At 48.6% G+C, this 12,987-nt stretch overlaps 1 protein-coding gene across 1 annotated transcript; it reads left to right on the top strand.

The window, feature by feature from the left end:
- Positions 1-325: 325 nt before the first annotated feature.
- LMOD2 (leiomodin 2) lies at positions 326-9,046 on the top strand. Its single transcript, XM_084897235.1, has 3 exons — positions 326-681; positions 6,337-7,758; positions 8,574-9,046. The coding sequence occupies exons 1-3, from the start codon at positions 409-411 to the stop codon at positions 8,598-8,600; spliced, it is 1,722 nt and encodes a 573-aa protein (XP_084753361.1). The 5' UTR covers positions 326-408; the 3' UTR covers positions 8,601-9,046.
- Positions 9,047-12,987: the final 3,941 nt, after the last annotated feature.

Raw genomic sequence — 12,987 nt, 5'->3', positions numbered from 1 at the left:
GGGTAGCCAGTCCCTTCAACCTGAGCTTGCATTCCCCTGCTGTTTGCACACAGAGTAAAAAGCCGTGTCTCTCCCTATCGGAAGCCTCTCCGCCTGTCCTCGGGAGCTATCAGGCGCAGCTAAATCTGTCCCTGGCCGGCGTATGCATAATCCCCACTGGTTCTGAGACCTCCATCCACCACCGATGTGACATTCTTTGTGTTCAAATGTCTGGCTGACGTCTGATGCTTAAAACAGCCCATGCCTTCACCCCCGCCGCATTGTCAGGGCCTGCATCACCCTCTTAAAAGGCTATCGCAGCCGCTCCGGCACCAGTTGCTGGCCAGCCTGCCCCGGCCGCCTCCCGCCCCTGGCCGCCCTGCGTGCCCCGGTCCTCTCGCTCCTGGTGGGTCTGACCAAACGGGGACCATGTCTACCTTCGGCTACAGGAGAGGACTCAGCAAGTATGAATCCATCGACGAGGACGAGCTCCTGGCTTCCCTGACGGCCGAGGAGCTGAAGGAGCTGGAGAGGGAGCTGGACGACATTGAACCTGACCGTAGCCTCCCGGTGGGGCTCCGGCAGAAGAGCCTGACGGAGAAGACGCCCACGGGGAACTTCAGCCGGGAGGCGCTCATGGCCTATTGGGAAAAGGAGTCCCAGAAGCTGCTGGAGAAGGAGCGGCTGGGGGAGTGTGGAAAGGTAGGCTTTCCGGATCTTTCCTCGGCTGCTCCCCGGCCCCCTCCGCCCCCGCCCCTGCCTAGGCACCTGCTGTCTCTCCCTCCGCGGTCCTCCTCACGTTTCTGTCCTTATAGCCTGCTACTGAACACTGTCCCAGGCTGAAAGTCCTGTGGCTTCTATGCCCCCCGCCCCCACCAAGGATCATAATATGTACAATGATTGGCTGGGGTTCTAATAATTGGCTAAAGATGGAATCTTCAAGAAGAAAGTAAGGCATAGGTTTAGATAGTTTGCCAAACATAAGTCTAATTTGAGTAATAAGTTGGGGATGTGGCATAGTATCTGTGTCTGAAGTTAGTTAAGTAAATTTATTTTCTCTTTTAAAGACAAAAATGGGTACTCTTATTGCTTGGACTGTGATGTGGCTACAGTAGAAAGTTTCTTTTTCTTCAACACCAAGAAGTGTGGTGTGGCAGGAAATTACGTGGAACCGAGAGTCAGGGGGCCTTCTTTCTAGTCCCTTCTGTGTCTAAGTTGTTAGCAGATAGTCACTTAGGCCGGCTCCTCTCTCCCGGCTGTCCACGGAGGGACTGGGAGCCAGTGGTATTATTGTCCGCGTGTGAACCAAAACCCCTTTGACATGTGGGGCCGTTGTGGACATTCTCCTTAAGAAAACGCACGTGCGCTTGTACACACACACACACACACACACACACACACACACACACCGTTTTACACAGGGTTTCACCAGTGGTGACACACACCCAAAGCCCACCTGAGAGCCCAGGGTAAGCATGCCTGGGTAGACCAGATGGCTCTCAGATCCCTTCCTACTTTACAGCCGTGATGTTGGGGCCAGAAAATGGACCCCTGCTAGTGCTCTTGTCCTCTGCCCTGTAAACGTTGCTTTAAATTGGCCCAATGAATCATGAAAAGGAGCTCAGAAGACTGTGGGAAAATGGTAACGGCAAGAAGAACATTGATGCAGCCAGTTTCTGAATATCTGAAGAAGACAGGTCAGGAGTGATGGTTTAAAGCTCTGTGCTTCACTCCGATCATCTGAAACGCCAATGGCCTGGAGCCCATGAGAAGCCTTCCCCAGGCCTAATCCAGGCGCCGTTAGATGATCTGGGTGCTGGGGTGTGTGGCCACATGTGTAGCAAGATACGGCGTGAGCTCTGCCCGTGTCAATCATCGCAGGAAGGGTCACTGGGATCGGGCCGGTGTCTGCCAAGGCCACGCTGGCCGCCTGCACGGAAGGGCTGGAGGGGGGGCGGGGCGGAGTGATAAGGAAGGACACACTTGACAGGCCAGGACTTAAGGTCAATTCCTCCTCAGCCATGCTATTTAGAGCTCTTTCTTTTTTCTCCTGATGTGGGAATGTGCGAGTATATAAAATAGGACATGTTTATGACTATTATGAAAGCAACTCCTTCATAAAAAGACTAAAGGTGACCCAGAAGATGCAGCAGTACCCCGGCAAAGGCATGCTAATGCCATCACGTCTTTAGACTGGTGGGAAACAGAGGGCAGAGCCTGCTGTCCGTGGCGGCTGGAGCCCACCGGATCCCGCCGAAGGTTTGGCTGATCCCTGCCCGGGGCTTATCGAGTCAATTAGAGAGGCTGCGTGTTGATGAACTTTGACTCCTTTCTGGCTAACTTCTCTCTCACTGCGCTCTCCTCGCCGGCCAGCTGTCTCTGCAGTCACAGGGAGTGCCGGGCAGGAGCTGGCTGATGGAGGGTGTAAATCCATTCCAGCCTCAGGGAGAAGCTCAAAGCAGGCGGTGGGTGGGGGGTGGGCAGGCGGGTCAGGAGCCACAGCGTGAGTGAGGAGCACACAGCACAGATCATGAGGAGAAGATGGGGGTTTTTGTAGCTACTGGCTCTATGAAAGCTCATGAAAATCATGTTCAACTTCGGTTGAACGGCAGTCTCTTCTCCCCTTTCTCCCCCGTCCCTGGGTTCACACAAAGCTATGCAACACTAAATAGCTCCATGGGCCCTGGAGACCAAGGCTCTAACTCCCCTAGCTTGAGTACATTCTCATCATTTCATTGAGTTCTCACCTCTCCCACACGAGAACTCAGACTAAGAGAGGTTAGGAAATGCAGTTGAGAGCAACACTTTTAAAGCAAGCTGACATTCAAACCAAGTTCTATTGTCACAAAGACCATGATTCTCAAAATGTGGGTGCCCAGCCCTGGCCAGTTTGGCTCAGTGTACAGAGCGGTCAGCCTTCGGACTCAAGGGTCCCGGGTTCGATTCCAGTCAAGGGCACATGCCTGGGTTGGAGGTTTGGTCCACAGCAGGGGGTGTGCAGGAGGCAGCCAATCAATGATTCCCTCTCATTATTGATGCTTCTATCTCTCTCTTCCTCTCCCGTCCTCTCTGAAATTAACAAAAATATATATTTTTTAAAAAATATGGATGCCCGACCTGCAGCATCATTTGGGAACTTCTCAGAGCGGCTAATTCTACGCTCCCTCCGACCTGCTGACCAAGGGGCTCTGGGGGTGGGCCCAGCAGTCCGTGCTTTCAGAAGCCCTGTGGGTGCCTATGACACACACCACAGGTGGAGACCACTGAACTCTACTGGAGTTGCTTTGAGACACCCCCCCCCCCCCCCGCTCCCCCCTGCAGAGGCAACTTGTCTAGAGTCAACCGGCTCTTTTCAGGTTGACCCAGAACCAGAACTGAAAACCTTGTTCCTGTCACAATGCCAGGAAGGGGATTGGGAGAAACGGTACCCATCTCTGCCTCACTGCATCCCCATCCTGCCACCCCATCCTCACAGGAGCAGGGGCAACTCCAGAGCAGTGGCGGAGAGGAGATCCGGACTCATTTAGAAAGTAGGCAGGTTGCTTTTTGCATCTCCTACCTCTCCTCTCTTGACACCTTTCTCCTTTTTGCTATTCTTCTAGATGCCCCTTAAGCCCCCCTTTCCTGCCCCATCTGGGATGACCAACCACCTCTGCATGCCTGGGACTAGCTAGATTTTAGAAGCCAAAACCCAGCTTCCTCTGATAGTTTTCAACCCCCAAAAAGCCATGCCAGTTACCCCCATCCAGCCTTGTCAGTACTTTTCTCCTAGGCATAGTCCTGACTCAGGCCATTAGCCCATGTCAGTGCACATCCACTCAGCACGCAAATATTGATTGAGCCCCTGCTGCATGCTGAGCCAGGTGAACAAAACAGACATGATTTCTATCCTCACCCTGCTAACAGCCTTTGGGGGGAAATGACAAACAACTCATTAAAATAGGCACTTTTTAGGGGGAAGTACAATGTCCTGGGAATGCGTCACTAAGGTGATTTCAAGGCGTGTCAAAGAAGGCTTTCTGGAAGACAGTACGTTTTTGAAGGGACAACATCTCTTACAGATAAAGCCTAAAGTTCTCTAAAAACCAAAGTGGATCAAAATGTAAGGGTGGCATTCAAGGCATGGTACCTTGAATTTTGAGAAAGGCCCCTTTCCTGCAAATATGGAAGCAGCTAAACACACACACACACACACACACACACACACACATACCTCTCCCTCCTGATCTTGCAGGAGGGAGTAAATTAAGAAGGGACAAGCCATTCCAGGAGGCTGACCCCTTCCCCAGGCCATCACTTGGTGCCTGCCACTCCAAACAAGTGGATAAGTGGAGGCTATTTTGTGATAGCAACTGGGCAAACAAACTTGGAGACAAACACAGTGTTGTCCAAGGCTCATTCCACAGGCCTCAGGCAGCAGGAGCCCTCAGGAGGAGAAAAAAAATAAAGTTGCCAGTGTAGAGGGAAGGACCAAGGCATTGGAGACAGGGGAGGGACATGGAAAAAATGAACTCTGTCAGCAATTTCTTTTTTTTTCTTTTTTTTAATCAGAAAAGGTAGCAAGAAAAAGAAAGGAGTCAGTTGGACTTTTTAGTAGTCTTATAAACAGGAAAGACAAGGTGAAATTGTGTTTGCCTGAAGGTCTTTCATAATTGAAACGTGGTAAATAATTGAGGACCATGGGCTGAGGCAATGGCTTGCTTCAAGATTTTCTACTGTTCTCTGCTGTTCCTCGTTACACGTGGAGTCTAGTTTCCGTGGTCCGTCTCATTTCACCCTGCCCTCGCGTGAGATTTCAAGTTAATTTGCTGAAAAGGGTGACCTCAGTGTTTTTATTCACAGAGCCAAGAGCTGCCCTGGTGCCCTGACAGCAGCCCTGCTCCCGGGGTTTCCTGCCCCAGAGCAGGGGCAGGGGCAGGGGCAGGGCCAGCAGCAGCTCACGGGTGTGGGGTCTCTGGGCACCTGTGCCAGGCTCTGCCCCCGAGGAAGATAAATGCTGGAGAAGCACAGGACGCCTCTGTCTTCACCGAGACAGGCCAGGCCGACAGCACCTGGCTCCCGTCACCTCTGCTTGCAGGAGACCAAGTTTACGAAAAGTCTGGAACATTAAGAGAAGAAATCCATTAACACGCTGTATCTTCGTGTTGCCATGTGTTTCTTTGGGATGGAGAGACACATGGAGAGACACACGTGGACAAAGGGGTGAGGGCTGATTCCAGAAGGGAGGGGTGAATTTTCTAAAAATTGTACACAGGCTAAGTGTCAAGTACTTCAGGGTAGGTAGTTAAGAGGATACAAAATTTATCACGGGTTTTCCAAAGCTGAAGTGCCGAAGTGCCAACGTATTTCTCAAAGTGGCAACATGATAGTAAACTTTAATTCAACAGATTGCGTTCTGAATGCTTATTCTGCAGAAAGCACAAGAAATGTTTGTAGAGAAAGCTGTTGAAAAGTATGCAATTACATGTTAACCTTCATCACCAAGGAGATTAAATTTTCTTCTTATATGTTCTTGTGGTACTTGCCATGTGTTGCTTTTTCTTTTTTCTTTATTTATTGAGATATAATTGACATATAACAATGTACTTGTTTTATTTGCACAACATAACACTAAAACCTTGATATTGTGGACTAATTTGGTAAAGTAGGTTTTCCGAATACATATGTTTAAACAATGACAAATTAACCTGTTTTTACTTATATAGACAATCAAATGTGTATGAGAAGTTTACTTTCACAGAAAAGTTTTCTATATGCATTACTGTCACGTTAAGTGTATACTGAGTAGGTTTGGTAAATGCCTGAGTTCACCAGTCACCACGAGTGAACCAGTGCACACGGCTGGGGTGTGGCTTAGCACAGATGGGGACATGGGCCTGCACGGGTTAAACTGCTGCAGAAAGTCAGGCCACACGACAACGGAACCAATGACAGTGCATGGTGCGGTGTGATCATGTGCTAATCACTTGGTACACATTGCCTACGAACAGTGACTCTTGGATTTAAATATGTGTAGACTATGGTTGCAGACATGTAATAGTTATTTGGGCACAGGGGAGGACATGGCAGCAGTTGGGAAAATCATGACAGTGTTTTTTCCCCCAACATATGGCCTATTCTCTAAAATGTATTTAAAATGACAGTGGCTTACTGATCAGCAAATCTTGGTTATACGTAAGCATTTTAAACTTAAAGGTGCTCACCTTCACATAGACAAACAGACGGGAAATGTTGTCTGCTGAACCCAAGCCCCACAAGGTCTGCACAATGGAGGGAATTGCAAAGCCATGTTGCTTTGGTAAGTTTACAGAGTGTGCTTAGCGATGACCCACTTAATGACGGTGCCATGCTCTTTAGGTCGCAGAAGAAGACAAGGAGGACAGTGAGGAAGAGCTGGTTTTCACTGAGTGTAACAGTGAGGTGTCCGAGGAGGTGTACACCGAGGAGGAGGAGCCCGAGGAGGAGGCGGAGGAGGAGGCGGAGGAGGAGGCCGAGGAAGAGGCGGAGGAAGAAGAGGAGGAGGACGACAGCCATGAGGAGGACAGCGCCGTGGAAGACGAGAAAGCCATCAACGGCACTGTGAACCACGACGCCGTCCATCCCGACGACGCCAGGCCCAAGACATTCAAAACTCAGCTCGACACCATCAACCTGACCAACGGCCACGGCGGGAGGCACCCGGAGCCCTCGCCGCCCCCCTCCGCCCCCCACGCCAGCGGCAACCCCACGGTGATCGAGGAGGTGCTGGCCAAGGTCCAGAGCAACGACCCGGACACGCGCGAGGTGAACCTCAACAACATCGAGAACCTCAGTCCGCAGACGCTGGCGCGCCTGGCCGAGGCGCTGAAGGCCAACACGGCGGTGCGCAGCCTCAGCCTGGCCAACACGCACGCCGACGACGCCGCGGCCGCCGCCCTGGCCGACATGCTCCGCGTCAACCAGCACCTCACCAGCGTCAACATCGAGTCCAACTTCGTCACGGGCAAGGGCGTGCTGGCCCTGATGCGCGCGCTGCAGCACAACGCCGTGCTCACCGAGCTGCGCTTCCACAACCAGCGCCACATCATGGGCAGCCAGGTGGAGATGGAGATCGTGAAGCTGCTCCGCGACAACACCACGCTGCTGCGCCTGGGCTACCACTTCGAGCTCCCGGGCCCGCGCATGAGCATGACCAGCCTCCTGACCCGCAACATGGACCGGCAGCGGCAGAGGCGTCTGCAGGAGCAGAAGCTGCAGGAGCAGAAGCTGCTGCACGAGGGCGCGGACGGAGGCCCGGCCCAGCTCAGGACCGCCGCCGCAGCCTGGCACAGAGGCACGCCCGGCTCGTCGCCTTATGCATCGCCCAGGCAGTCTCCCTGGTCATCCCCCAAGCTCCCCAAGAAAGCCCAGGCCGTGAGGAGCCGCCCCCCGTCTCCCCCGGCCCCGCCGCCTCCGCCTCCGCCCCCGCCGCCCCCTCCCCAGGCCCCGCACCGCCTGCCGCCCCCGCCCCCGCCCCCGCCGCCTCCGCTCCCCGAGAAGAAACTCATCACCAGGAACATCGCCGAGGTCATCAAGCAGCAGGAGAGCGCCCAGCTGGCTCTGCAAAACGGACAGAAAAAGAAGAAAGGGAAAAAGGTGAAGAAGCAGCCCAAGAACGTGCTCAAGGAGATCAAGAACACCCTGAGGCCGGTGCAGGAGAAGAGAGCAGAAGACAGCTACCGGCCTTCCACCCCACAGCGGTCTGCCCACGACAGCCTCATGGAGGCCATCCGGGGGAGCAGCCTGCGGCAGCTGAGGCGGGTGAGTACCCCGAGGAGAGTCTGGGGCGCAGGCCCCACGGCACAAGGGCACCTAAATCGCTTCCCAAAATACTGATTGCTGTTTTAATAAGCGAGAGCAAGCTAGCAAGTTTGGGAACGTCAAGAGCAGGTCTCTGGTGAGCGGGTTTCCATCTGCGAGATATGCCTGGTCCTTTGAGGTTTTTTAAGGGCCAGCCCCATGTAAAGATGCCCCAACATGTAAAAATACCGATTCCCTTAATTAAAAAAAAAAAAAAAAAAAAAAAAATCAGGGCCGAAACCGGTTTGGCTCAGTGGATAGAATAGAGCGTCGGCCTGCGGACTGAAAGGTCCGGGGTTCGATTTCGGTCTAGGGCATCTACCTGGGTTGCGGGCACATACCCAGTAGGGGGTGTGCAGGAGGCAGCTGATTGTTGTTTCTAGCTCTCTATCCTTCTCCCTTCCTCTCTGTAAAAAAGCAATTTTATATATATATATATATATATATATATATATATATATATATATATATTTATATATTTATATATTTATATATTTATATATTTATATATTTATATATATATATTTTTTTATTTATTTTTTAATCAGGGAGTATAATCTGCATTCCAAAAAAGATCCACTTGTCCAAAATGTTACCGCAGGGTTGCAAGTGGTTTCAAGCCTAATTTGTAATATACAATTTTAATACCAGGTAGCAAAAACCAGTCGATCGCTGCGTTCCTCTCAGAGAATCCTGCTGGAGACATGCCTTAGAGATATTTTTCCCCTTCCTCATTTGTGTTGTTTTTGTTGAAAGAAAATCCCCTGTTTTTGTAGGTGGACGTTCCAGATGCTCTGCGATAAAAACAACCTTGAGAAGAGGATGCAGAATCTTTCATTGGCACGAAGCGAAACACATTGGGAGATGTTTCTGAAATACCTTCTTCAATTGGGAATGTCCTCTGACTTTCAAACGGAGCTTCAGCCACGAAGTCCAAAGAGAATCTTAAGAAACAGTCTGCATGTTTCTACTGTAAATATGAAAATAAATACTTCTTTTTTAATGTCATGAGATTTGTATTGGCAGGAAGCAGTTTGTTTAAAGATGCTTCGTAGCTCTGAGCTGTTGAGTTAATGAAATGTGCCATTATTTTTGTAATCCCAATAAATTTGGATTGAAGATTTTTTTTTATTTAAAAAAAAACAAACTAATATTTTTTTGTGAGTTGATACATTTTCAGGTGTGTATGTAACATTGTTAAATATTAAAAATATTACATTATCACCCAAAAAGGGTTTTGGTCCTTAGCATTGGCTTTTCTTTGTCTTCTCCAAGAAAAACGTGATCAGGGTTCTTCCTAAAGGTCCGAGATCAAAAACTCTCTTTAAAGTCAGCTTGGTAGTGAGATAAAAACTCAGGAAAAGACCCCAAAGTGGACATTATCATCCTGGAGGCACTGATATGAGACTCAGGATGTCTACTGACACTCCCACATTCTCATAAGACTTATAGGTCAATTTAATCATTTATCATTAAAATCACCTTTTTCTGGAAGAAGAAAATGTAAAGTTAGAAAGTTTCTTGATAAACAGAACACAGGTGGCAGGGGGATGCAGGGAAGACAGGCCCCAGGAATGTGGACTCTCTGGTAGCTGATGCTAAAGATTCCTCTTTTGGATGCTCCTTGGATGATTCCTAGTCCAGTGGGCCTCAGCCCTTAGTGCCCTCCACACAAAAGTGACGGTGTCAACACCCATGACACATATCCAGGGACAAGGACACGTGTATCTGTAATCACAGAGTGTCACCACCCTATCCTCTCTCACTCAAGACAGATCTCAATTCAAGTAAGAAAGACTTCTCCACTCCAATCTATGAAAGCTACAAAGCTCTTCTAATGTCCCTTGTCATAACTACGATGAGTAAAGTTTCCTCTGTATCCTTCAGAGTAGAACAGTGGTCTTGGGTCCCCTGTCCAGTGATCGTTTGCTCTACGTACAAAGCTTTGGGTCACCTTCAATCAAAATTACCTTCAATTTTCACTAGGAAACTCTCCAACAGTTTTTGGGTCTGGGTCTTTTAGTCTATGCCTCTTGTTCTGCCGTTCTCCTATTCAGTAAGAACAGCTGATCACTTTTCTTAAGGGGGTAGCTCAGTGCCGGGACACGGTGTACGGAGTGACTGGCATTCTCTGAACTATCTAGGTTGTCTCATGAACTTTTCACAGCAACACTGACAGATGCTATCATTACAGATGAGGAAGTCCAGGCTCGGAGAGGGGGAGGCTGCATGAGAAACTGGCTGCCGGCCCACACTCCCCTGCACCTCGCTGTTCAAACCTCCCCAAGGCTCCCCCTGCCCCCCATTCAGTTTTCCTTGGTAGTGACTTCACTTTTGTTTTTTACCTCTCTTCATCGGTGTTCACAATCACGCCCACTATTGCTGTTCAAAGAAATAAAAGCTAACAGGTAGGTTTTTAAAAGGTAGGTGTGTGTGTGTGTGTGTGTGTGTGTGTGTGTGTGAGAGAGAGAGAGAGAGAGAGAGAGAGAGAGAGAGAGAAAGAGAGAGAGAGAGAGTTTAGAACAGGAAACCAAGGCAGACCTTCCTTTTTCCCTGACCCTTTTGTGTACATGAGGACAAGGTCCTTCTAAAGGGGAACCACTTCCAATTCCATCACGATGAGGCAGAGGAGCAGATGGTTGCTCATGAACTGGGTTGCTCATAAAACCATGCATGGACCCCAGGAAGGGGGTGTGCGACAACTCCCCAGAGTGAGGGGAGAGAGGAGCTGCCAGGCCTCACCAGGAGCGGTCAGGAGACACATATTATTTCCTTTGCATCTCAAAAGGCGGCCTTGCTGGAACTTCTGGGGCTGAGGAAAGAGCAGCCTGCACTTACTAGGGGCACCACAGAATGAAATCAAGATCTGGACCCTCACACTCTACCTAAAAAAAAAGAAATGTTATAAAGCCCACAATAAGACAGGATGACATGTGTGATATGATCAGACACCAAGTGAGTACACTGGTCATTCAGAAATGCACTTCTAGAACGTGATTGCACAAGACAATCCTGTAAGCTTGCAAGGTGTTACTCAGCACAGGGCGGAGAGTCTGAGCTCATCCCTCCTGCAAACGCATAGAGCGAGTATGGAAACAAATTCGTTCATCCGCTATAAAGAGCTTTCAGCTCACGGGGAGAGAGGCTGTCCAAGAGCAGAGGCAGTGTTTAGGCCGTGATTTATATCTGCACATCAATCTCTTAAAGAACACCTCATCCCCACTTGAAGTGGGGCCAGGTACTGAGTCTCGCTGGCTCTGGGAGCCTGCTGCCACAGGTATTTAATAACTCGGTGTCAGCAGGATCTTGATTTAATACCTGCCCAGTTGTAGTGGCTACGAGTAAGTGAAAGGAGTGAGTGGAAGAGTGAGTGAAAGGAGGAGGAAATACCGGCTGCTATGCCTGTATGGAAATGCTGAAGAGGGGATAAATCAATACATTCTTAAAACGATCTCTTAATTACTTCTTCTTTTGACAAAGTTAACATTGTCTTTTTCTTTGGTTTTTGTTTGACTTAAGAGTTATAACACTAGCCCTCGCTGATTTGGCTCAATGGATAGAGCATATCCATTGAAGGGTCCCAGGTTCAATTCCGGCCAAAGGCACATTCCTGGGTTGTAGGCTTGATTCCCACTGGGGGAAGGGAAAGGAGGGGGGCATGCAGGAGGCAGCCGATCGATGATTCTCTCTCAGCATGGATGTTTTTATCTCTCTCTCCCTCTCCCTTCCTCTCTAAAGTCAGTAAAATGTACTTTTTAAAAAATATATTTTATTGATTTTTTCAGAGAGGAGGAGAGAGGGATAGAGAGCTAGAAACGTCGATGAGAGAGAAACATCGACCAGCTGTCTCTTGCACACCCCCTACCGGGGATGTGCACGCAACCAATGTACATGCCCTTGACCGGAATCGAACCTGGGACCTTTCAGTCCGCAGACAGACGCTCTACCACTGAGCCAAACCGGTTTAGGCAGTAAAATGTATTTTTAAAAAAGAATTACAAAACTAAAAAATATAGTATCAACATTGATGCACTTAACTCCCACACATATTTCCTGAGTGCCTACTAGGTATACTTTTGGATACCGAGGCTACTGTACACAGCCAACAAAGGCGATAAAACACCTGGCCTCATGCAACTTACACTTGGGTGGAGGGAGCTTACATGGTGACTTCATACATCACGCATATATTTATCAAGCGCCTCCTGGGGACAAGGCACTCTGCTCAGTGGTGAGACCAACCAACCTGAATTAGGAAGTATCCTCCACTTGAAAGTAATGGGAACCCGAAGCACATCATCCATTCCGGGATGCAAGGTAAGCACTGAGCTAGAGGCAGGTCTATAGTGTCCTGTGTGGGTACTGAGGACGCCTCATCATCTAAAACTCATCTCAGCAAACCTTTTCTGCAAAGAGCTAGAGAATAAATAATTTAGACATGGAGGACATTTGGTCTCTGTCGCAACTAGTCAACCTGCTACTGCGAGGCAAAAGCAGCCATACACAATACATGAATGAGTGAACCTGCCTGGTACTACTACAGCTTTATGATTCTCTCTCATCGATGTTTCTAACTCTCTATCCCTCTCTCTTCCTCTCTGTAAAAAATCAATAAAATATATTAAACAAACAAACAAACAAACAAACAAGGTATGGATTTGACTGTGAGCCAGTCAAACTTGTGACCAGTTTACCATAGACCCTTGGCCAAAGGCAGATTAGAGGTCAAGAAAAGCTTAGCAGGGAAGGTGATTTGGACTTTTAAAGAACAGGGAAAATGCCAGGCTAAAAAAAGTCGAATGATGGGTTGGGGGGTGGGGGGTGGGGAATGAGGAAGGACATTTAAGTTTGAGGAACCAGGGTATTATAATAGAAAATAGTATTAAAAAATCATAGAATTTAGGTATTTCTGGGAAAACATTTGGTAAAGAATTGATATTTATCTTTTTTTTAGTATTGATAATTTTGATGGATTAAGAAGAGAACTATTATATTGACTCTATTTACAATAGTACATGATCACTAAGAAAAAGCAGAGTGTTCAGATAAGCAAAAGGAAGAATTTCTAAACTCCCACCCACACAGAACTACTGATAACCCATTAGCATATATCCTTTTAGGTCCTTTCCAATGCATATTTATTTTATTTTTTTAAAAATATATTTTATTGATTTTGTACAGAGAGGAAGG

The sequence above is a fragment of the Pipistrellus hanaki genome, assembly GCF_964339955.1.
Source record: "Pipistrellus hanaki genome assembly, chromosome: 10".
In the NCBI taxonomy this organism is placed as follows: domain Eukaryota; kingdom Metazoa; phylum Chordata; class Mammalia; order Chiroptera; family Vespertilionidae; genus Pipistrellus; species Pipistrellus hanaki.
This window is presented reverse-complemented; position numbering and strand designations above follow the sequence as displayed.